Consider the following 23,857-nt stretch of genomic DNA (forward strand, 5'->3'; position numbering starts at 1 on the left):
TGACAGCTCAGAGCCTGGAGCCCATTTCAGATTCTGTGTCTCCCTCTCTCTCTGCCCCTCCCCCGTTCATGCTCTGTCTCTCTCTGTCTCAAACATAAATAAACGTTAAAAAAAAATGTTACACTAAAAAAATAAATAAAAATAGTGTTGCACCAAGAAGTGTATTAAAATTGGAGCACCTGGGGGCGCCTGGGTGGCTCAGTCGGTTGAGCGTCCGACTTCAGCTCAGGTCACGATCTCGCGGTCGGTGAGTTCGAGCCCCGCATCAGGCTCTGGGCTGATGGCTCAGAGCCTGGAGCCTGTTTCCGATTCTGTGTCTCCCTCTCTCTCTGCTCCTCCCCCGTTCATGCTCTGTCTCTCTCTGTCCCCAAAATAAATAAACGTTGAAAAAAAAAATTAAAAAAAAAAAAATTTGGAGCACCTGGTTGGCTCAGGTGGTTAAGCATCTGACTCCTGATTTCAGCTCAGGTCATGATCTCCAGGTTCCTGAGTCGGAGCCTGGCCTCAGGCTCTGAGGTGATGGTGTGGAGACTGCTTTGGATTCTCTTTCTCCCTCTCTCTCTGCCCCCCCCCCACTCTCTCTCAGTCTCTCAAAAATAAGTAAATATTTTTTAAATGCAGTTAAAAAAGAAATATATTATAATTTAATAAGTTTTGTGTGTCTATTCTTCAGTGTTGAAAAAAATAGAGACTTGAACAAAATCCTTATTTGCTAACCTACAGTCATTATTCATCATTCTCGGGGGGTCTGTTATAGTCATGGGACGTAGTTATCATTTCTTATCTACTATTCATTTTTACATTTTTTTAATGTTTATTTATTTTTGAGAGGCAGAGCTGGAATGGGGGAGGGGCAGAGAGAGGGGGACACAGAATCTGAAGCAGGCTCCAGGGTCTAAGCTGTCAGCACAGAGCCCGATGCGGGGCTCGAACCCATGGACCATGAGATCATGACCTGAGCCAAAGTCAGACACTTAACCAACTGAGCCAATATATATTTAATGTTTATTTATTTTTGAGAGAGAAACAGAGCATGAATGGGGGAAGGTCAGAGAGAGAGGGAGACATGGAATCTGAAGCGAATCCAGGGTCCGAGCTGTCAGCACAGAGCCCAACACAGGGCTGGAACTCATGAACCGTGAGATCATGACCTGAGCTGAAGTCAAATGCTCAACCGATTGAGCCACCCAGGCGCCCCCCTGTTTTCACATTCTTTTTTTTTTTTTTTTAATTTTTTTTTCAACGTTTTTATTTATTTTTGGGACAGAGAGAGACAGAGCATGAACGGGGGAGGGGCAGAGAGAGAGGGAGACACAGAATCGGAAACAGGCTCCAGGCTCCGAGCCATCAGCCCAGAGCCTGACGCGGGGCTCGAACTCCCGGACCGCGAGATCGTGACCTGGCTGAAGTCGGATTTTTAACCGACTGCGCCACCCAGGCGCCCCTATTTTCACATTCTTAAAGCCAGATTTAATTTACTCTGGTGGGTGAAAAACCAGCTTTTGCACCACAAACAGGAGGCTACCTCCAGGGAAACAAAACAGTTTTGTTTTGTTAAATACTGGCCAGCTCACGTTGTGCCTGCAGAAAGCAGACCTGCTCTCTCCTTGCTAATCCAACTCAGTCAAGACCTACAGAGGAGATGAGGACATCCTTGCACCAGACTTCGCTTTTCCCTTGAACAAGCTGGAAGGAGCGAGAGAGAACCACACACAGAGTGACTTCTGACACACCATCCGTGTTATGTTTGAGGCAGAGAAACGCCTACTCTCCGTGACCCTGGAAGGACAGCTACATGTCACCGCATGTTGGTCCAAACCCATGGAAGGTACATCACTGAAAGGGAACCCTAGCTTTTGACTACAGTTGATGATAATGTATCAGTGTTGTCCCAGGGATTGTGGCAAAGGTACCACCTAATGCAAAAAAGGGGTAGAGATGGGAATTGGGGGGGAATTGAGGAGTGAGTGGTAATTCTCAGTTGTTTCTGTAGACCTAAATTGTTTAAGAAAACCCATTAATTAGGGGCCCCTGGGTGGCTCAGTCGGTTGGGCGTCCAACTTCGGCTCAGGTCATGATCTCACAGTTCATGAGTTTGAGTCCCGCGTCAGGCTCTGTGCTGACAGCTTGGAGCCTGGAGCCTGCTTCAGATTCTGTGTCTCCCTCTCCCTGCCTCTCCCCACTCATGCTCTGTCTCTGTCTCCCTCAAAAATAAATAAACATTAAAAAAAATTTTAAGAAAACCCATTAATTAAAAAAAAAATCAACCAGGGTGCCTGGGTGGTTCAGTCGGTTAAGCGTCCAACTTCAGCTCATGTCTGATCTTATGTTTTGTGAGTTCGAGCCCCACATCTGGCTCTGTGCTGACAGCTCAGAGCCTGGAGCTTGCTTCAGGTTCTGTGTTTCCCTCTCTCTGCCCCTCACCTGCTCGAGATCTCTCTCTCTCTCAAAAAAAAAATTTACAAAAATAAAATATGTTTGGCTTCAATAATGACTCACACTCATCGAACATCTGTAATGTGCCAGGCACCATTTTAAGGGCTCCACACGTATTAACTCAAAAAACTCTCCGCACAACACTTTGAGTGGCTACTATTTGTATTATGCCTGTTTTATGGATGCACACAGAGAGGGTGAGTAACTTGACTCAGGCCACACAGCTGCCTAGCGGACGACCTGGGATTTGAATCCAGGCATTTAAGCTTGAGAAGCTCCCTGCTTGTAACTCTGCTGACTCTTTGCATTCATGGTATCTCAGGAGTCTAAAATTTCCAAGTTCCACTGGTAACCATCCTAAAATATAAATTCTGAACCTCTAAGATGGCGTTCCTTAAAGGTTCATCCCCTGGTGATCTTGGGCAAGTGACCTGCCTTCCCTAGCTTCAGTATCCTCATTTGTCGGAGAATAAATGTACCAACCTCAGAGGGTTCTTGTGAGCACTGAATGAGATAATGTGTTGGGAGTCAAAAATGGTACCAGGTAAAGGGCGTCTGGGTGGCTCAGTCAATAAGCATCTGACTCTTAGTTTCGGCTCAGGTCATGATCTCGGGGTCTCGTGAGTTCGAGCCCTGCATTGGCCGGTAGCTCAGAGCCTACTTGGGATTCTCTCTCTCTCCCCGTCTCTCTGCCCCTTCCCTATTCACGCTGTATCTCTCTCTTAAAATAAATAAATAAACTTAAAAAAAAAATTGTACCTGGTAAAACACAGCGTCCAACATGAGGCTCAAACTCATGAACCGTGAGATCATGATTGGAGCCTAGTTCAGACACTTAACAGACAGAGCAACCCCAGCCCCCTAACATACCTCCCTTTTAATGTTTCAATATTTTTTCACCTACTTTAATGCTCAGCGAAAAAATTAACCTTTAAAATGTACCTAAATCAGGCATGGGGGGGGGGAGGGGCACACACATTTTCCGTCTTGCCTCAAACTCCGTGATGGCTCAGCTCAGTGCTGGCTTCTATTTACAATGGAGATATTTTGTTCATCATGGTTTTTTTTTTTTTTTTTTTTTTTTGCATTCACGTTGATTTTTTCAAAATGATCACATGAAAGTATCACACATCTGCCTTAAAATTAGTGCCTCCCTCTCCTCACCCTGCTCCAAGGCCTGCCTGAGACCACCCCCATTAGGCCAGGGCTCCCCAGCTCCCTGTGGTGGGCCTCCTACCCCCTGGTTACCTTTTTTTTTTTTTTTGCCAAGTTTCACAATCTGGCCGCCAATGTGCCAATCATACATTTCATCCTGCTACCTCCTTCATATTTTAATGGATTCACCCATCACCCTGTCAACACCACCCCTTAAGCGTGTTTGTTGTTGCAAATTATTCTGTATGATAGTACAATGGTAGACATATGTCCTTATATCTGTGTCCAAACCTGTAGATCGTACAACACTGAGAGTGAACGCTCATGTCAATGATGAACTTGGGGTGACGATAGGCGTGTCAGTGTCACGAATACGCCATGCTGGTGAGGGATGCTGATAGTGCATGTCTGCGCGAGGGAGACTGTGTGCGTCGGGGGTGGGTAGACTGGATGTATGTGGGAACTCTCTGTACCTTCCCCTCAATTTTGCTGTCAACCTAAAACTGCTCTCGAAAGAAAATCTATTTACAAAAGGTGCTGACTCGTCACCCACAGAGCAGGATCTGACACCCCCACTTGTCACCTGGGAGCAGTGTGTCAGCCACCAAGAAACAGGGGATCTCTCTGGATGGGATGAGAAAATGCCCAATGGCCCTGGGATCCCTGACTCGTGAGCATGGGGCCACCACCTTCTCTCACCTTTCTTGTTCGACAAGCTCACCGCCAGAATCTCCCAGGTGGTGATGGAGTCTTTCAAAAATATATTCATGATCTTTGTGGAGATTCTGGATGGAGGAGAAGTGGGGATATTAAAAAGAGGCAGGTGTCAGGGGCCTGGGGGGAGAGCTGGTGTGGAGGGGCCCCAAGGGGCAGGTTGGAGGGAGGAGTGGGGGCTGGGCACACAGAGGGAGCCTGACTCTTGATTTTTTTTCTAGGCTGGGTTGTGGGGTTGCCCAGTGATTCCAGAAAAGAGAGGCATGGGGTGCATGCAAACGAAGTGGTCCAGATGGGGCCGCTATAGCAGCTGGCCTGGGGGGGGGGGTTAAGGTGAGGGGGTGTCTCAGCCTTACCCATCTTTCTCAGGTTCACTGAGTTCCTCTATGCGCCACAGCCAGCTCTCAGGGAACTGGCTTCGGGAAATGATTTCCTCTTCCAGGATTATATCCTCATCCAAGTCACCTGGGAGGCACGGGTGAGGAGGAGACAAATCTGGGTTGAGGACAGACCCATTTCTCCACTGTCCCCAGAGATACTTATCTCTAAATGGCTGAAGAGGTTCCTACCAGAAAAACACACCCATAGTTCCATGATGGCCTGGGGAGGGGGGCAGTCATGTTTGTCTTTATTGCTCCTTTCTCCCCAAAAATACCATTAAAAATGACATTTTACAACTGTGTCGGTATAGGGGCAGAAATAGTCCAGGCTAGGACTATTTCCCCCTGCTCTGATTTTCATAGAAATGAAGCATTTGTGTGAGCATCTAAGTAAGCATAGTGTCTCCCAGGCTCCACTCCTGCTACATCTGATGGTTATGGCCCCCAAGCAAACAGGTGGCTCGAGAGACTCCCCAGACCTGTTGGTGACCCCGGGCAATGGGGTGGCCTTTTGAGCAAGCCTGACGCCATCAGCAAGTAGACCAAATGGGGCCAGAATATGGTTCAACCCTGTCTGGGCTTTGCTCAAAACATGAGGGGCAGGTTGTAACATGGCTTTCGGTCTGCCTAATAACAAAGTAGGTGAAATCGACTGATGCCTAAATCCACCCATATTCTGGAATAATCCAACAAAGTGCATGTCAGATACAAACATGCAAGCAACTCTCTGTCTCACCCCCAATCGGCTAAAGAAATTACACAATTTGGGGCACCTGGGTGGCTCAGTCAGTTGAGTGTGCGACTTCTGCTCTGGTCATGATCTCATGGTTGGTGAGTTTGAGACTTTCACCAGGCTTGCTGCTGTCACTATGAGCCTGCTTGGGATCCTCTGTCCCCCTGTCTCTGCCCCTTCCCTGCTTGCATGCACACACACTTTCTCTCTCTCTCAAAAAAACACATTAAAACAGAAAAGACTGGAGTCAAGATGGCAGAGAAGTAGTGGGACAAGGATTTTCCTGGTCCCTCAAACACAGCTGTATTGAGGTCAGAACACTTGGAACACCCAGGAAATAGGTCTGGGGAGTGATAGAAACATCTCCACAGGTGGAAGGAGACAGCTTGGCAGGACTGAGGTGCATGTATGTGGATTGGGAGAGATAAAACGGGCAGCATAGGCATGGAGGGGAGGGGACCCCTTCTGTGGAGACACAAAAGGGAGAGAAAGAGGCTGTAAGAGTATGGCATTGTGTTCGGACGAGAGAAAAACATCTCTGGACCATGGAGGGGGAATGAGAAATATGGAGAGTGCCAGTTTGTACTTTGCAAAGTCTCAGGAGTTGAAGATTAGAGTTTTCAGGGGTGCAAGACTTTCTCTTGCAGCTTGCAGTGTGCACATGCCTCGTGGAGAGGGAGCCAGCCCCGGGGCCCAGTAGCGATCTCAGGGGTGACTGGGAGAGAGCAGTCCCCACCCTGGAGTACTGTGGGAAGAGGGTTTAGTGCCACCCCAAGGAAAAAAGACCCTGCAGGCATCAGCCGTGTAGGCTGGGCAGAATGGTGCTACCCCAGAACCGAGTCTGTGAGGTATGGGATTCTTTAAGGCATCTTGTTTTGAATCCCATCTGAGCATCTAGGAGGTGCAGGAGACTGTGGAACAGGACAAGCTGGCCCCCACTCTCCCTGCACTCCTCTATGAGGACAGTCTGAACAGCATGGTTTGAGACACTTTTCTCCCCATCACCAACATGGTGGGGCTTCAGGGAACAGGACAGCAGCCCCCAGTGGAGGCAGGACCGGTTTACAACAAACCCCGCCCCTCCATGCCTGGTAACAGCTTAAATACTGGAGCAGGACTGACCCTGACCAGGCCAGACAGCCTCTCCTCCAGACCAGCACAGCCAGCGGTCCTGAGCACCAACAGGCAGCTGTCCTGCAGTTTTCTATGTTAGTCCATTTTGTTTTGTTTTTCTTTTTCTCTTTTCTTTTCTTTCATTTTTTCTCTTTTCCCTTCTTTTTACCTTCCTCTTTTTATTTCCTTTGGAATCACGATCATATTTTCTGATTTGACTTTTGGTCAAGTCTCTCTCTCTCTCTCTCTCTCTCTCTATATATATATATATATATACACCCCACCTAGTTTCATTCTCCATTCTGTTTGTTTGTTTGTTTGTTTGTTTAGTCAGGCATTTTTCTCTATTGTTTTTACACCTTTTCTGTATCTCTTTATTAATTTCCCCCCTCTCTCTCTGGGTTAAGCCATATAGTTTCTTTGATTCTCTGCCTGGTCTTTTTTTTCTGACCCTTTCATTTTTTTATTTGTATGGGAATCAGGCTTCCCTCACCTTTCCTTTTTCCAGGGCTCCTTCAGTGAACAAATCAAAACACCCCTGGTGGAAGGTCCAAACCATCACCACTATGAGCAGTGGGACAGAACAGCCAAATATGCAACAGAGTGCATGATCACACTCCACAAACACTTCTGGAAGTCCCAGGACCTATTCTTAATATAGTACGACTTGCAGGTGCAGGACACATAACAAGCTATTAAAACGTGCAAAAATCAGAAACCTAGCCAAAATGATGAAATGGAAGACCTCTCCTCATGAGAAATTCCAGGAATAAATGACAGGCAGATAACTGCTCAAAAAAGATATAAACAATATATCTGAACAAGAATTTAGAATAACAGTCATGAGACTGATAGCTGGGCTTGAAAAAAGCATAGGAGACACCAGGGAATCTATTGTTGCAGAGATCAAAGACCTATGAAATAATCAAGAAGAATTAAGAAATGTTGTAAATGAGATGCAAAATAACCCAGCTGCAGTGACAGCAAGGATGGAAGAAGTCGAAGAGAGAATAAGTGAAATAGAAGACAAAATTAATGGAAAATGATGAAGCTGAAAAAAGGAGGGCAAGGAAATTACTAGACCATGAGGGGAGATTTAGAGACCTAAGTGATTCTGTGAAATGAAATAATAACTGTATCATAGGAGTTCTGGAAGAAGAAGAGAGAAGGAAAGGGGCAGAAGGTTTATGTGAACAAATTATAGCTGAGAACTTCCCTCATCTGGGGAAGGAAACAGGCATCCAAGTGCTAGAGGCACAGAGAACTCCCTTCAAAATCAACAAAAAATGACATATCATAGTGAAACTGCAAAATACAAAAATAAAGAGAGAATTATGAAAGCAGCTAGGGGAAAACGGGCCTTAACCTACAAGGGTAGACACATAAGGGTAGTGGCAGACCTGTCCACTGAAACTTGGCAGGCCAGAAGCGAGTGGCAGGAAACATTCAATGTGCTGAAGAGCAAAACTAGGCAACCAAGAATCCTTCATCCAGGAAGGCTGCCATTCAGAATAGAAGGAGAGATAAAGGCTTTCCCAGACAAACAAAAACTGAAGGAGTTTGTGACCACTAAACCAGCCCTGCAGGAGAGCGTAAGGGGGACTCTGTGAGTGGAAAGCAGCAATGACTACAAGGGACCAGAGACATCACCATAAGCACAAAACCTGCAGATAACACAATGGCAGTAAATCCATACCTTTCAATAATCACTCTCAATGTAAATGGACTAAATGCCCCAATCAAAAGACACAGGGTATCAGAATGGATAAAAAAAAAAATAAGATCCATCTATATGTTGCCTACAAGAAACTCATTTTAGACCTGAGAACACCTGCAGATTGAGAGTGAGGGGATGGAGAACCATCTATCATGCCATTGGACATCAAAAGATAGCTGGAGTAGCCATACTTATACCAGACGAACTAGATTTTAACACAAAGACTGTAACAAGAGATGAAGAAAGCCATTATATCATAACTGAGGGGTCCATCATCAAGAAGAGCTAACAATTGTAAATATTTATGCCCCCAACATGAGAGCACCCAAATATATAAATCAACTAATCACAAATATAAATAAATGTATAGATAATAATACCGTGATTGCAGGGGACTTTAATACTCCACTTGCTGCAATGGACAGACCATCTAGTCAGAAAATCAATAAGGACACAATGGCTCTGAATGACACATTGGACCAGATGGACTTAACGTATATTCAGAAGTTTTCATCCAAAACAGCAGAATACACATTCTTCTCGAGGGCATATGGAACATTCTTGAAAATAGATCACATACTGGGTCACAAAACAGCCCTCAACAAGTATAAAAGGATTGAGATCATACCATGCCTATTTTCAGATCACAACACTATGAAACTTGGTATCAACCACAAGAAAAAATTTGGAAATCCCCTTAATACATGCATATTAAAGAACATCCTACTAAAGCATGAATGGGTCAACCATGAAATTAAAGAAGAAATCAAAACATGTATGGAAGCAAATGAAAATGAACACACAGCAGTCCAAAGCCTTTGGGATTCAGCAAAGGCAGTTCTAAAAGGACAATACATTGCAATTCAGGCCTGTCTCAAGAAGCAAGAAAGGTCCCCAATATATAACCTAACCTCACATCTAAAGGAACTAGAAGGGCAGCAGCAAAGAAAGCCCAAGGTCAGGGGCGCCTGGGTGGCGCAGTCGGTTGAGCGTCCGACTTCAGCCAGGTCACGATCTCGTGGTCCGGGAGTTCGAGCCCCGTGTCAGGCTCTGGGCTGATGGCTCAGAGCCTGGAGCCTGTTTCCGATTCTGTGTCTCCCTCTCTCTCTGCCCCTCGCCCGTTCATGCTCTGTCTCTCTCTGTCCCAAAAATAAATAAACGTTGAAAAAAAATTAAAAAAAAAAAAAAGAAAGCCCAAGGTCAGCAGCAGAATAGAAATAATAAAGATTAGAGCAGAAATAAACAATAAAGAATTTTAAAAACCCAGAAGAATCTGAGAGATGGTTTTTGGAAAGAATAAAGAATGTTGATAACCCCTAACCAGACTTCTCAAAAAGAAAATAGAGAGAGGACCAAAATAGATAAAATCACAAATGAAAGAGGAGAGATCAAAACAAACACCACAGAAATACATACAATTTTTTGAGACTATGATGAAAAATTATGTGCAAACAAACTGGACACCCTGGAAGAACTGGACAAATTCCTAGACACACACACACTACCAAAATTCAAAAGGGAAGAAATAGAAAATTTGAACGGACCCATAACCAATGAAGAAATTGAATCCGTTATCAAAAATCTCTCAACAAGTAAGAGTCCTGGGCCAGATGCCTTCCCAGGGGAATTCTACCAGACATTTAAAGTAGCATTCATACCTATTCTTCTCAGGATGTTCCAAAAAATATAAACAGAAGGAAAGTTTCCAGACTCGTTCTATGAAGCCAAAATTACCTTGATTACAAAACCAGACAAAGACCCCACTAAAAAAGAGAATTACAGGCAACCATCCTTGATGAACATGGATGCAAAAATTCTCAACCAGATACTAACAAATCGAATTCAATAGTATATTAATAGAATTCTTCACCATGATCAAGTGGAATTCATTCCTGGGCTGCAGGGCTGGCTCAATATTTGCAAATCAATCAATGTGATATATCACATTAATAGAAGAAAGGATAAGAACCATAGGATCCTGTCAATAGGTGCAGAAAAAAACATTTGACAAAATACAACATCCTTTCTTAATAAAAACCCTCAAGAAAGTCGGGATATTAGGAATATACCTTAACATCATAAAAGCCATAAATGAAAAGCCCACAGCTAATGTCATTCTCAATGGGGAAAAACAGAACTTTCCCTCTGAGATCGGGAACATGACAGGGCTGTCCACTCTCACACTGTTATTTTTTTTTTAATTTTTTTTTTCAACGTTTATTTTTATTTTTGGGACAGAGAGAGACAGAGCATGAACGGAGGAGGGGCAGAGAGAGAGGGAGACACAGAATCGGAAACAGGCTCCAGGCTCTGAGCCATCAGCCCAGAGCCTGACGCGGGGCTCGAACTCACGGACCGCGAGATCGTGACCTGGCTGAAGTCGGACGCTTAACCGACTGCGCCACCCAGGCGCCCCTCACACTGTTATTTAACATAGTGTTGGAAGTCCGAGCCTCAGCAATCAGGCAACAAAACGAAGTAAAAAGTATCCAAATTGACAAGAAGAAGTCAAACTTTCACTCTTCACAAATGACAAGAAACTCTACCGAAGAGTCCACCTAAAACTGCTGGAACTGATACATGAATTCAGGAAAGTCACAGGATACAAAATCAACGTATAGAAATTGGTTGCATTTCTATACACAAATAATGAAGTAACAGAAAGAAGAATCAAGGAATATATTCCATTTACAATTGCACCAAGAATTATAAAATACATAGAAACAAACCTAACCAAAGATGTAAAAGATCTGCACACTGAAAACCATAGAAATCTTATGAAAGAACTAGAAAAAGACACAAAGAAATGGAAAAACATTCCATGCTCATGGATTGGAAGAGTAAGTATTGTTAAAACGTCGATACTACCCAAAGTAATCTACACATTCACTGCAATCCCAATGAAAATAGCACCAGCATTCTTCACAGAGCTAGAACAAACAATCCTAAAATTTAAAAAAAAATTTTCTTTTAACGTTTATTTATGAGACAGAGAGAGACAGAGCATGAACAAGGGAGGGGCAGAGAGAGAGGGAGACACAGAATCTGAAACAGGCTCCAGGCTCTAAGCTGTCAGCACAGAGCCCGATGCGGGGCTCGAACTCACGGACTGTGAGATCATGACCTGAGCCGAAGTTGGACGCTTAACCGACCAAGCCACCCAGGCGCCCCTAAAATTTTTATGAAACCACAAAAGAACCCAAATACTAAAGCAATGTTGAAAAAGAGAACCAAAGCTGGAGGCATCACCATCCTGGATTTTAGCCTATATTACAAAGTTGTAATCATCAAGACAGTATGGTATTGGCACAAAAACACATAGACCAATGGAACAGAATAGAGAGCCCAGAAATGCACCCACAAGTATATAGCCAACTAATATTTGACAACAGGAAAGAGTATCCAATGGAAAAAAGACAGTCTCTTTAGCAAATGGTGCTGGGAGAACTGGACAGCAACATGCAGAAGAATGAACCTGGACCACTTTCTTACACCATACACAAAAATAAATTGAAAATGGATGAAAGACCTAAGTGTGAGACAGGAAACCAGCAAGATCCTACAGGAGAAAACAGGCAACAACCTCTTTGTCTTCACCTGCAGGAACTTCTTACTTAACATGTCTCCAAAGGCAAGGGAAATAAAGGAAAAATGAACTGTTTGGGACCTCATCAGGATAAAAAGCTCCTGCATAGCATAGGAAACAATCGACAAAACTAAAAGGCAACTGATGGACTGGGAGAAGATATTTGCAAATGACATAACGGATGAAGGGTTAGTTAGTATACAAAATCTATAAACAACTTACCAAACTCAACACCCAGAAAACAAATAATCCAGTGAAGAAATGGGCAGAAAACATGCATAGACACTTTTCCAAAGAAGACATCCAGATGGTAAACAGACACATGACAAGATGCTCGACATCACTCATCATCAGGGAAATACAAACCAAAAACACATTGAGATACCCCCTCACACTGGTCAGAGTGGCTAAAAGTAACAACTCAGGAAACAACAGATGTTGGTGAGGATGTGGAGAAAGGGGAACCCTCTTGCACTGTTGGTGGGAATACAAACTGGTGTAGCCACTCTGGAAAACAGTGTGGAGGTCCCTCAAAAAATCAAAATTAGATTTTGTGTGTTTTTTGGGGGGTGATGGTGGAGGGCGTGCTAGCCTTCCAGCTAAAAGAATTCAGAAATATGTGTCCCCTTTGGCGATGTCTGCCTTTAATAGGTGACTGCACATTTCTAAGCAAAAAATAAATAAATTAATTAAATTAAATTAAATTAAATTAAATTAAATTAATAAAATAAAAATAAAAATATGAGTGTACATGAAAAGTATGTGTTACCATATAAGGATCCATACCTGCTGTCATAAAGGCTACATAAAAATTGATTTGGAGGAAATTTTCCCTTGGCTTTAATTTTGCCCTGATCTGATAGCAGAAAGAGGTTTAGAAATGGACTATCCAGGACTAAGGAGGAACTTTACAGTGGAGAGACCCAGCAGACAGCGCCTTAATCACGTGATCAAGACTCACAGCACCAACAATGGGACAAATCGATGTCTTTGGGCTCCCGACATGATGCACTGAGAATCCATAGTGTCTCTCCTGTGACAGTGCTGCCCCCAAATGCAAAACCTGGATGTCATTACGAGGAAGCATGGAGCCAACCCAAACCGTGGGACAGCCCCCCAAATAGCCGGACGTGAAAGTCACTCAAGACGGCTGTGCTGCCAGGGGTTGAGCAGATCCAAGGACACTAAGGAGACCCCACCAGTAAATACGACGTCTGTTCCTGCACAGATCCTTTTCCTATAAAGGATCCAAGCCAAACCAGACCAGACCAAACCAAAGGGAAACCACTGGCCAGCCTGAACGGGGCTGGAGGTTTTGGTGGTGGTAACAAGTCAACATTAACGTCCTAATATTGATGCCTGTGCTGTGGTTTTGTGGGAGAATATCTTTGCTTCTAGAAATTCCACACGGAGCTAATTAGGGGCCTCAATGGTGCGGCCTCAAATGATTCAGAGGGATAAAAGGTTTTTATGCCCATTTCTCCTTTTTCTGCTTGAGTCTAAAGATTTTTTAAAAAAATGATTATGTTTGCTTGGATCGGGCAGACTGCCGCTTATGGCATTTCCCCATCTTCCTTAGTTTTTAAGCAAAGGGGTTCTGTTTTGTGACTTTTCATCCTGTGATTGATAAGATAACTTCCCTCGGTTTCAAGAGCCACTCACACTGGCCTTTGTTCTCAGAACCCAATTTGGACAACACAATTTCTGGTCCCCCATGAAAACGATGGGATGTGCAAAAGAAGCGTTCAAATGGCCAGTGAGAAGGGTCAGTGCAGCAACCACCACTCTGCACACAGTGGTTAAAAAGAGCAATGAAGTGACAGAAAGAGAAATCAGGGAATCAATCCCATTTACAGTTGCACAAAAAACCATAAAATACCTAGGAATAAATCTAACCAAAGAGGTGAAAAATCTATACACTGAAAACTATAGAAAACTTATGAAAGAAATTGAAGAAGACACAAAAAAAATGGAAAAAAGATTCCATGCTCCTGGATAGAAAGAATAAATATTGTTAAAATGTCAATACTACCCAAAGCAATCTTCATATTGAATGCAGTCCCTATCAAAATAACACCAGCATTTTTCACAGAGCTAGAACAAATAATCCTAAAATTTGTATGGAACCAGAAAAGACCCCGAATAGCCAAAGCGATCTTGAAAAAGAAAACCAAAGCAGGAGGCATCACAATCCCAGACTTCAAGCTATACTACAAAGCTGTAATCATTAAGACAGTATGGTACTGGCACAAGAACAGACACTCAGATCAATGGAACAGAATAGAGAACCCAGAAATGGACCCACAAATGTATGGCCAACTAATCTTTGACAAAGCAGGAAAGAATATCCAGTGGAATAAAGACAGTTTCTTCAGCAAGTGGTGCTGGGAAGACTGGACAGCAACAACCAGAAAAATGAACCTCGACCACTTTCTTACACCACACACAAAAATAAACTCAAAATGGGTGAAAGACCTAAATAAGACAGGAAGGCATCAAATCCTAGAGGAGAAAGCAGGCAAAAACCTCTTTGACCTCAGCTGCAGCAACTTCTTACTCAACACGTCTCTAGAGGCAAGGGAAACAAAAGCAAAAATGAACTACTATTATAAAAAGCTTCTGCACAGCGAAGGAAACAATCAGCAAAACTAAAAGGCAACCAACAGAATGGGAGAAGATATTTGCAAATGACATATCAGATAAAGGGTTAGTATCCAAAATCTACAAAGAACTTCTCAAACTCAATATCCAAAAAACAAATAATCCAGTGAAGAAATGGGCAAAAGACATGAATAGACACTTCTCCAAAGAAGACAGATGGCCAACCCACCCATGAAAAGATGCTCAACATCACTCATCATCAGGGAAATACAAATCAAAAACCACAATGAGATATCATCTTACACCTGTCAGAACGGCTAACATTAACAACTCTGGCAACAACAGATGTTGGCAAGGATGCGGAGAAAGAGGATCTCTTTTGCATTGTTGGTGGGATTGCAAGCTGGTGCAGCCACTCTGGAAAACAGTATGGAGGTTCCTCAAAAAACTAAAAACAGAACTACCCTACAACCCAGCAATTGCATTACTAGGCATTTATCCAAGGGATAGAGGTGTGCTGTTTCGAAGGGACACATGCATCCCAATGTTTATAGCAGCACTATCAACAATAGCCAGAATATGGAAACAGCCCAAATGTCCATCGATGGATGAATGGATAAAGAAAACGTGGTATGCATGTATATACATATATATGTATATATATATGTATATGTATATATATGTATATATATGAGTGTATATATGTATATATATGTATATGTATGTGTATATATATATATATATATATATATATATATATATATATAATGGAGTATTACTCGGCAATCAAAAATATGAAATCTTGCCATTTGCAACTATGTGGAGGGAACTAAAGGGTATTATGCTAAGCGAAGTTAGAGAAAAACAAATATCACTTCACGCACATGAAGACTTTAAGACACAGAACAGATGAACATAAGGGAAGGGAAGAAAAATAATATAAAACCAGGGAGGGGGACAAACCATAGAGACTCTTAAATATGGAGAACAAACTGAGAGTTACTGGAGGGGTTGTGGGAGGGAGGATGGGCTAAATGGGTAAGAGGCATTAAGGAATCTACTCCTGAAATCATTGTTGCACTATATGCTAACTAATTTGGATGTAAATTAAAAAAAAAATAAAAGAAAAAGAAAGAAAGAAAGAGCAATCTGGACAGGGCGGGCCGAGAGGGAATCTGCCAGGGGGACCCTCACGACAGGGGCCATGCTGCCCGTGGTGCGGGGGGGGGCTCTCTGTGGGCTTGGTTTCCACTGCACCCATCCTAGCAGAAAGGCCTTTCTCTACATAAGACACATCAAAAAGCATTTTTAAAAAGCAGACATCAGGCCTCACTGGGCTCAAAGGCTCTGAGCAAATGGCAGGTAGGATTCCCACCAGTTCTGTCAGGGCCGCCTTGTGGTGGGGACCACTCTGGTTCTGCTTTCAATGGGCTTCTTGGAAGAGAAATTTCTCTTGGCTTAAGATTTATTTGGCCCGAGATGTAAAGTTTCAAGTGTGCACATGTTTTGTCTTATCCAGAACTGAATGAATGAATGAATGAATGAATGAATGAATGAATTAGTGAATGAATGAATGAATGAGGGAGGGAGGGAATGAATGAATGAAAACAAATCAACAGATGTTGTTAGGCATTGAGTTAGGCACCTCTTTGGAAAGCAACGTAAATGAGTTTTCTTTGGTAAAGGCAGGCTAAAAACTCATCTCAGACAGAAACAACTTCCCCCCTCAGACAGGCCCTCCTTCCTCCACAGAAGGGTACACATGCCCCTCTCAGACAGGTGGACCCTCTCCCCTTAGATAGGCCCTCCCCTTCAGACAGGCCCTCCTCCCCCCTCAGACACAAGCATCCTTCCACCCAAACAGGCCCCTTCCCCCCTCAGATAGGTTCTCCTCCCTCAAACAGGCCCTCCTCCTTCTCACTGAGCCTCAACACTCTGACCTGGGCCTCCTCCCTCAGACCAGGCCCTCTCCCCTTTAAGGGAGCCTCCCCACTCAGACCATCCCCTCACCCCTCAAGCCTGATCGAGGCTTGATTGAGCCTCCCCATTCTGGCCAGCCTCCCTGCTCAGACCATGCCCTCCTCCCTCGGAGCAAGCCCTCTCCCATCAGACCAGGCCCTCCTCGCTCTGACCGAGCTTCCCCCCTCTGGCTGGCCCACAGGCAGGTGGACTCACTCTGGGTCAGGCCCAGGGGGGCACTGTCGGTACTGCCGATGCGGTTGCAACAGTCCAGGAAGGCCTTCACGCACGAGGCCTCGTGCTGGACGAACCCGGCCCTGCGCTCGCACGAGAACTTCGTGGGGTTCTCCCGCATGCCATGTTCACAGCACTTGCGCAGCTGCTTTGGGTACTGACCCGCTGTGTGGACACGACACCGGTCAGGGCCTCAGCCGGGACCTCAAAGCAGGAGGAGCTCAGGGCGGACCAAGGGTAGGACGTCCCCAGGGCCCGGCCCTGCCCTCCTCCCTCCTGGGCCGGATCCCAGATGGGCAGGGTTTGGAGGAAGGGTGGGGGCCCCCACCTTTGTCCATCCTCTTCTCTGTGAGCATCACCGAGCGGCGGCGCCAGGCATCAGGTTTGGGGCACTCGGGATCTGAGGGGAGGGCACACGCGAACAAGGTGGGTTAAGCGTCAACTGAGGGTCCCCGATGTACTCCTCTCAGTAGCCGTGAAGGAGGGGTGTTGCTGCTCCCATTTGACAGATGAGGAAACTGAGGCTCAGCGGGCAGTGATTCACTAGGTGGGGGCTGGGGCAGGACTTGAACCCAGGGCCCCCACCTGCTCTCAGCATCTGAGGACCTCAGAACAGTGCCCTCCATCTGCTCTCAGCATCGGGGGTGGAGGCCCCACCCCTCCCCGGCCCTCACCTGTCCTATCCGGGGTCTGCAGGTTTTTGTTGGTCTGGAAGGCCAGCCCTGCGTCCGTGAAGACGCCGGCATAGTCCTTCCCGCTACCTGGAGTGCAGCCGATGTCAGCCTTCTCTACCACGTTCCAGATCTGCGGGAGGGCAGGGGTCACCAGGCTGACATGTCCGACAGCCCCTCCGTTCTGGTCCCAGACCCCTCTCAGAGCTGTGTGCACAGCCCCCGCCAACCACCCCCAGCGCGGACTCCTCCATCTACGCTCCCACCCGCGGCCTTCACTTCCGCGCCACGTCTGTGTCCCTCCCAGCCTCTGTCCCGCCCACGCCTAGCCCCACTTCCGGTTCCCTTCTGAGCGCCACCTGAGCCTCAGCCCCACGCCACCCCTTTGCTTCCGCCACACCCCAGCGGTACGGGGCGCACCTTGCTCTGAGTTAACCTATTCCTGTTCATCACGAACGCGCCCTTGTCCACTGCCACGAGCCCCACTCGGGACCCCCGGTCACCCTCGATCTTGATGGTCAAAAGCTGCCCAGGTGGGTACACCTTCTCTTCCTTCTTGCCACCTTTCACCACCAGCTGTTGGCGGGGATGGGGGACACACAGAGGTAGGAGTGAGGGGTCAGCCCTGCCAGGCTGGGTCTCCATCAGCAGTCAGCCCAGGGCAGTGTCCGTGCTGTGCTGGTCAGGAAGGGGCAACGGTGGAGACAGACAGACTGAAGGTGGAAAGGCCAGCAGGGAGGGAGATACTGAGGCTGAAACAGAGGTGGGGAGAGAAGGAGCTGGAAAAGGAGAAGATGGGTCTCGGTTGGGGAACCCACCCAGAAGGCTGGAGAGAGGCAGAGACGGAGCGAGCACTGGCCAGGCGGGGAGTGCCAAGATGGGTGCAGAGGAAGGCTCCGGAAGCTTACCTTGCCCACACAGGAGTCCTTGACATCCACCCACACGGAATCAGCCACCACCTCCCTCTGGCCATTGTTGTTAATGAAGGTGTAATAAGCCACCAGGCGGAAGGAAGGAATGAAGTCCTCAGTGATGGTCAGGGGCATCGCGTACATGTCCTGGCCGGGCTCCCGCGTCTGACGCTCCGCCTTCAACAGCTTCCCTTTGTTCATGATCTGGGGGAGACAGGTTGGCATAAGGAAGAATCAGCAAGGTGGAGGGGGGTGGCCCTGGACTGGGGGTGCTGCAGAAGTAAGGAGGAGGGGTCTGGGATCCTAGGAGGGCACGGACCAGGTAGGTGAAGTAGCGGATGTTGTTCTCCTGGGTGGTGGTGGGGTCAATTCGCAGGTGGAAGTTGACGTTGAGATCTTCCCCTGGCTTGAGCTCCACGCGAGGCACAGAGATGTGCAGGTAGTTATTACTCATGGTGCTGTAGGGTTGGGCGTTCATAGTCCTGTTGGTCTGTCGTGACTCTGGGATACCATCCTTCCTAGTGCTTACCTGGGTGAGGAAAGGGGGATGAATTCTGGCCCCCCAAAGATGTCCACATCCTAATCCCTGGGACCTGGGAATACGGTACCTTCCCTGGCCGAGGGAGTTTGCAAATGGGATTAAGGGTCTGAGGATGGGGAGTCTGTTTTGGATTATCCAGGTGGGTCAAATGTAATCACCGGATCTTTATAATATACCTATGCAGATGGCCAGACTGCTGGTGCAGATAAGATCCCCTCTATACAGATGAAAACCCTCTATGTGAATGGCAGGAAGCCCTGATACAATAAAAGGACCCCACTCCTCACGTGGCAGGATGACCGTGGCAGAGGACAGAGTTCCTCCATGCAAATACAGTCCCCTATCTCCCAGAAGTGGGGCGAGAGGAGGGTGAGGACTCACGGTGATGGGCAGGGACCTAAAGGTTTTGTGTGTGTTGATGATCAGCTTGGCCACGCCGTCTTCCTGGGTGAAGGAGGACCCTTTGGAGTACTGGGTCACCACGGGGACGTTGGGGGCTGGGGAGCCGTCGGGGTTCGTCACGAACACCTGCGGGTGCAGTGCAGGGGCAGGTGGAGGGCGTTCAGGTCGACCCAGAGGCGTGGCTGATGCTCAGGGGAAGGGTGGGGGAGGCAGCCCCACCCCGGGTCTCACCATGAGGTCAAAGGGCATGCCTGGTTTGAAGAACTTGGAAGTCTTAGTGAAGTGGATCTGGTAGGGGGAGGTCACGATGGGGATCCCGCTGCGCTCCGCCTCCACCATGTCGCTGCCTGAGGGGGCCAGCCGTGAGGGCAGGCTCCTGGGCCACCCCTCCAGGTTGGACCACACCTTACACTGGGCCTCCCTCAGACTGGGCCTCCTGCATCAGACTGGCTGGAACCTTCATTCTGTTCCTCCCCCATCAGACTGGCTAGAACCTTCATTCTGTTCCTCCCCCATCACTGGGACTCCTCTGTCAGACTGGATCCCACCTTCATGCTGGGCCTCCCTCCTCAGACTGGACATCATCCATCAGACAGGATCCAATCTTCATACTGGCCTCCTGTGATCAGACTTCCTCTGTCAGACTGTTGCCCACCTTCATTCTGGCCTCCCCACTAGGATGGGACCTCCTCTGTCAGACTGGCCCCCAACCTCACTGGGCCTGTTTTCAGACTGGGTCCATTCTGTAAGACTGGATCCCAATTTCATTTTGGGCCGCCCTCCTGAGACTGGGCCTCCTCTATCAGACTGGATCTCACTTTTATTCTGGACCTCCCCCCTCAGACCAGGCCTCCTCTGTCAGACAACTTCCCACCTTCATAGTGGGCCTCCCTCAGACCAGGCCTCCTCTGAGAAACTGGCAGGCACCTTCATTCCTCAGACTATGGCTACCCTGTCACTGGCTGCCACCTTCAGACTTGGCCTCTTTTGTCAGACTGGATCACGCATTCATACTGGGCCTCCCCCCTCAGACTGGGCCTCCTGTGTCAGACTGGATCCCACCTTCATTCTGGCCTCCCCCCGGCAGACTGGGCCTCCTCTATCAGACTGGCTCCCACCTTCATACTGGGCCTCCTATATCAGACTGGATCCCCCCTTCATTCTGGAGCTCCCCCCCCTCAGAATGGGCCTCCTCTATCAGACTGGTTCCCATATTCATACTGGGCCTCCCCTCTCAGACTTGGCCTCACCTGACAGACTACATCCCAATTTTATTCTGGGCCTCCCCCCTCAGACTCAGCCACCTCTATCAGACTGCATCCCACCTTCATTCTGGCCTCCCCCCTTCAGACTGGGCCTCCTCTATCAGACTGGATTTCACCTTCATTCTGAGCTCCCCCCTCACTGGGCCTCCTCTGTTGGACAAAATAACACCTTCATTCTGGCCTCCCCTCTCAGACTGGGCTTCTCTATCAGACTGGATCCCACTTTCATACTGGGCCTCCCCACTCAGACTGGCCCTTGTCTATCAGACTGGATCCCACCTTCATAGTGGGCATCCCCACTCAGACTGGGCTTCCTCTATCAGACTGGATCCCACCTTCATACTGGGCCTCTGCCCTCAGACTGGGTCTCCTCTGTCAGACTGGATCCCACCTTCATTCTGGCCTGCACCCTCACTGGGCCTCCTGTATCAGACTGGTTCCCACCTTGATTCTGGCGTCCCCCCATGAGATTGGGCCTCCTCTATCAGACTGGATCCCACATTCATACTGGGCCTCGCCCCCTCAGACTGGGCCTCCTGTATCAGACTGGATCCCACCTTCATTCTGGGCTCCCCCTCACTGGGGCTCTTCTGTCAAACTGGATCCCACCTTAATACTGGCCTCCCCTATCAGACTGGGCTTCACTATCAGACTGGATCCCACCTTCATTCTGGCCTCCCCCCCATCAGATTGGGCCTCCGCTCGGACTGGATCCCACATTCATACTCGACCTCCCCCCTCAGACTGGGCCTCCTCTATCAGACTGGATCCCACATTCATTTGGGCCTTCCCCCTCAGACTGGGCCTGCCCTGTCAGACTGGATCCCACCTTCATTCTGGCCTCCCCCCCATCAGATTGGGCCTCCGCTCGGACTGGATCCCACATTCATACTCGACCTCCCCCCTCAGACTGGGCCTCCTCTATCAGACTGGATCCCACATTCATTTGGGCCTTCCCCCACAGACTGGGCCTGCCCTGTCAGACTGGATCCCACCTTCATTCTGGCCTCCCCCTCAGACTGGACCTCCTCTATCAGACTGGATCACACCTTCATACTGAACCTACCCCCTCAGACTGGGCCTCCTCTACAGACTGGATCTCATTTTCCTTCTGGACCTCCCCTACTCAGAATGGGCCACCTCTATCAGACTGGATCCCACATTCATTCTGGGGCTCCTTCCGCCCTCAGACTGGGCCTCCCATGTCAGACTGGATCCCACATTCATTCTGGGGCTCCCTCCCCCCTCAGACTGGGCCTCCTCTATCAGACTGGATCCCACTTTCATTCTGGGGCTCCCCCCACCCTCAGATGGGCCTCCTTTGTCTCACTGGGTATCACTTTCCTCTGGATATCCTCTCTTACACTTGGCCTTTGCCCTCAGACTGGTTCTCCCCTGTCACACTGCATTCCACATCCATTCTGGGCCTCTGCCCTCACACTGGGCCTCCCCCCTCATTTGGGTCCCTTTCCTCAGACCAGGCCTCACCTGAGTGCAGGATAACGGTGACAGACACGTACAACGACTTCCCCACCAGGGCATCTGCTCCGGAGGGTTCCACCCCGCTCAGCAGGACCTTTCGTTCCAGCCTGGCCTCCCCACTGCCATCATCGATCTGGGGGAGGAAGGAAGGCTCAGAGACGGGGAGGGGCGCAGGTGAGGGAGGGGGAAGTCCAAAGTGGAGGAGGCTCAGAGGGGCAGAGCACCTGAACACGGGTGAGGGACTGGGGCAGCGAAATCCTCTGTTCACCATCCTGGACCCCAAAGATGACGAAGGCTATTCCATCCACATTCTTCCCATACAAGAACCTGAGAGGCAAGAGGGTCTCAGATGCTCCTCTCCTGAAGGGTGAGGCTGCCTGCAAACTTCCACGGACCCCTGGTCCCGCGCCTGGTGCTTACCTGGCCAGTATCTGGTTCTTCACTCAGCGCCCACCTGGTCCCACACCTGGCCACACTGCACCCGGGTTCCCTTACCCGGCCCCTACCTGGCTCCACCCCTAGCTGCCAACCTGGCCCGTCATCTAGCCCTCACCTGGCCCCCCTCCCCTCCCCTCCCGCCTGGCCCCATTCCTAGCCCCTCACCTGGCCGTGATGGTGACCTCCAGGCCCTGTGGGTCATCAATGTAGTAGAATTTCTCTGTAGGCTCCACTTGGACCTCAAAACTGGGCAGCACTGGGGTCGAGACGGCACCAGTAGGCTGTCAGCACTGGGCCTGGCACCTGGGGCCCCCACCCTGACTCCTTCCTCCTCTTACCGTACTCCTTCACCTCGAACTCAGCAGAGAATACCTGCTGTGGGGCATCTTCATAGTGGGCTTCTATCTTCCACTGCCCTGTACTGTGGGGAAGGCAGGTGAGTGAGCCAGCCAGACGCCCTCCCTTGGCATAGGGAACCCCCTCTAGGAGGGCCTGACATACTTGACCTGCTCCGGGATGTTCCAAGACAGGGACGAGATGCCAAACAGCCTCCCAGAAGACAAGAAGTCCCTCTTGATGGGAACACCGTCGGGGGTCTGACAGGGAGGGTGTGTCTCTTCAGAGACCTGGCTTAGCCCCTAGGCTCTCTTCCTCCTCTCTGTGTCTGGACACTCTCTGTGTGTCATGACTACTGGGGCAGTGGTTATGAACATGGACTTGAGTCAGTCAGCCTGGGTTCAAATGCCCACTCTCCCATTTACGTGCTGTGTCACCTTGGGCAAATTACTTGATGTCTCTGTGCTCAATGTGCCCAGCTAGAAGAAGGAGAGGAACATAGCCCCTCCCTCACTGGCTTGGCACATGATTCATGTAAGCTGGAGCTCACTCTCGTCGGCAGCTGTCTGAATACTGATAGTAATTAGCATTTATCACCTACTTTGTGCGGGACCCTGTGGTAAGCATCCTATGGGCGCTAAGTCACACAGCATTGCCTACCTTCGACTCTTTGACCTACAAGAATACAAAGTCGTGTGGTTCAACCTAACACACAGTATGTCATTCGTTGCAAATAACTAAACACCAGGAGACATCATGAAAAATCTGGCTTTCTGGCTTCTCTTGGAAATTGGGATAACCATGGATACGGGTTCCTGTTGGCACATAGCGACATTTGACTGGAACTGGGCAGAGGCTCTACCGTTAGAGGTGTGTGTTCTCCGTTCCCCACAAATCCCACCGATCCCCACAGTCACCTTGTGGCTGTCAGGACCTGGTCCCTGTTAACTTTGCATGATTGCAAGAAGTACTCATGATGATCCTCTGAGAACCACCTACCTCTTCCCTCTGTCCTTCACTTCCTCCTTCCATTCCCCCTCCCCCCCCACCCCTTTCCTGCCTTAGCCCAGTAAATTGTAAAGAAATTACTGTATGCCAAGCACCCATCCTGTCTGGAATTTAGGTTCTTTGGAGGTCTAGGGAACGGGCAATTAGCAAATGAATACATTCAATTTATAGGGTG

General features: G+C 48.1%; 1 protein-coding gene across 1 annotated transcript in view; it reads right to left on the reverse strand.

Annotated features, from left to right (window-relative positions):
• The window catches only part of LOC147570826 (complement C3-like), a 45,244-nt gene that overhangs the window by 19,042 nt on the left and 2,345 nt on the right, over window positions 1–23,857 (reverse strand). The window contains exons 5-19 of the mRNA XM_086696757.1: window positions 22,840–22,934; window positions 22,677–22,759; window positions 22,504–22,594; window positions 22,125–22,227; window positions 21,907–22,033; window positions 19,385–19,500; window positions 19,133–19,279; window positions 18,530–18,739; window positions 18,208–18,414; window positions 17,720–17,875; window positions 17,303–17,432; window positions 16,957–17,028; window positions 16,611–16,793; window positions 4,662–4,770; window positions 4,291–4,376 (exon numbers count right to left, since the gene is read on the reverse strand). Coding sequence (XP_086552883.1) covers window positions 4,291–4,376; window positions 4,662–4,770; window positions 16,611–16,793; window positions 16,957–17,028; window positions 17,303–17,432; window positions 17,720–17,875; window positions 18,208–18,414; window positions 18,530–18,739; window positions 19,133–19,279; window positions 19,385–19,500; window positions 21,907–22,033; window positions 22,125–22,227; window positions 22,504–22,594; window positions 22,677–22,759; window positions 22,840–22,934 — 1,915 coding nt within the window. The remainder of the gene's footprint in view (window positions 1–4,290; window positions 4,377–4,661; window positions 4,771–16,610; window positions 16,794–16,956; window positions 17,029–17,302; window positions 17,433–17,719; window positions 17,876–18,207; window positions 18,415–18,529; window positions 18,740–19,132; window positions 19,280–19,384; window positions 19,501–21,906; window positions 22,034–22,124; window positions 22,228–22,503; window positions 22,595–22,676; window positions 22,760–22,839; window positions 22,935–23,857) is intronic.

Source organism: Puma concolor, unplaced genomic scaffold (genome assembly GCF_028749965.1).
Source record: "Puma concolor isolate L17-30 unplaced genomic scaffold, mPumCon1.1.hap2 unalloc_scaffold_86, whole genome shotgun sequence".
Lineage (NCBI taxonomy): Eukaryota > Metazoa > Chordata > Mammalia > Carnivora > Felidae > Puma > Puma concolor.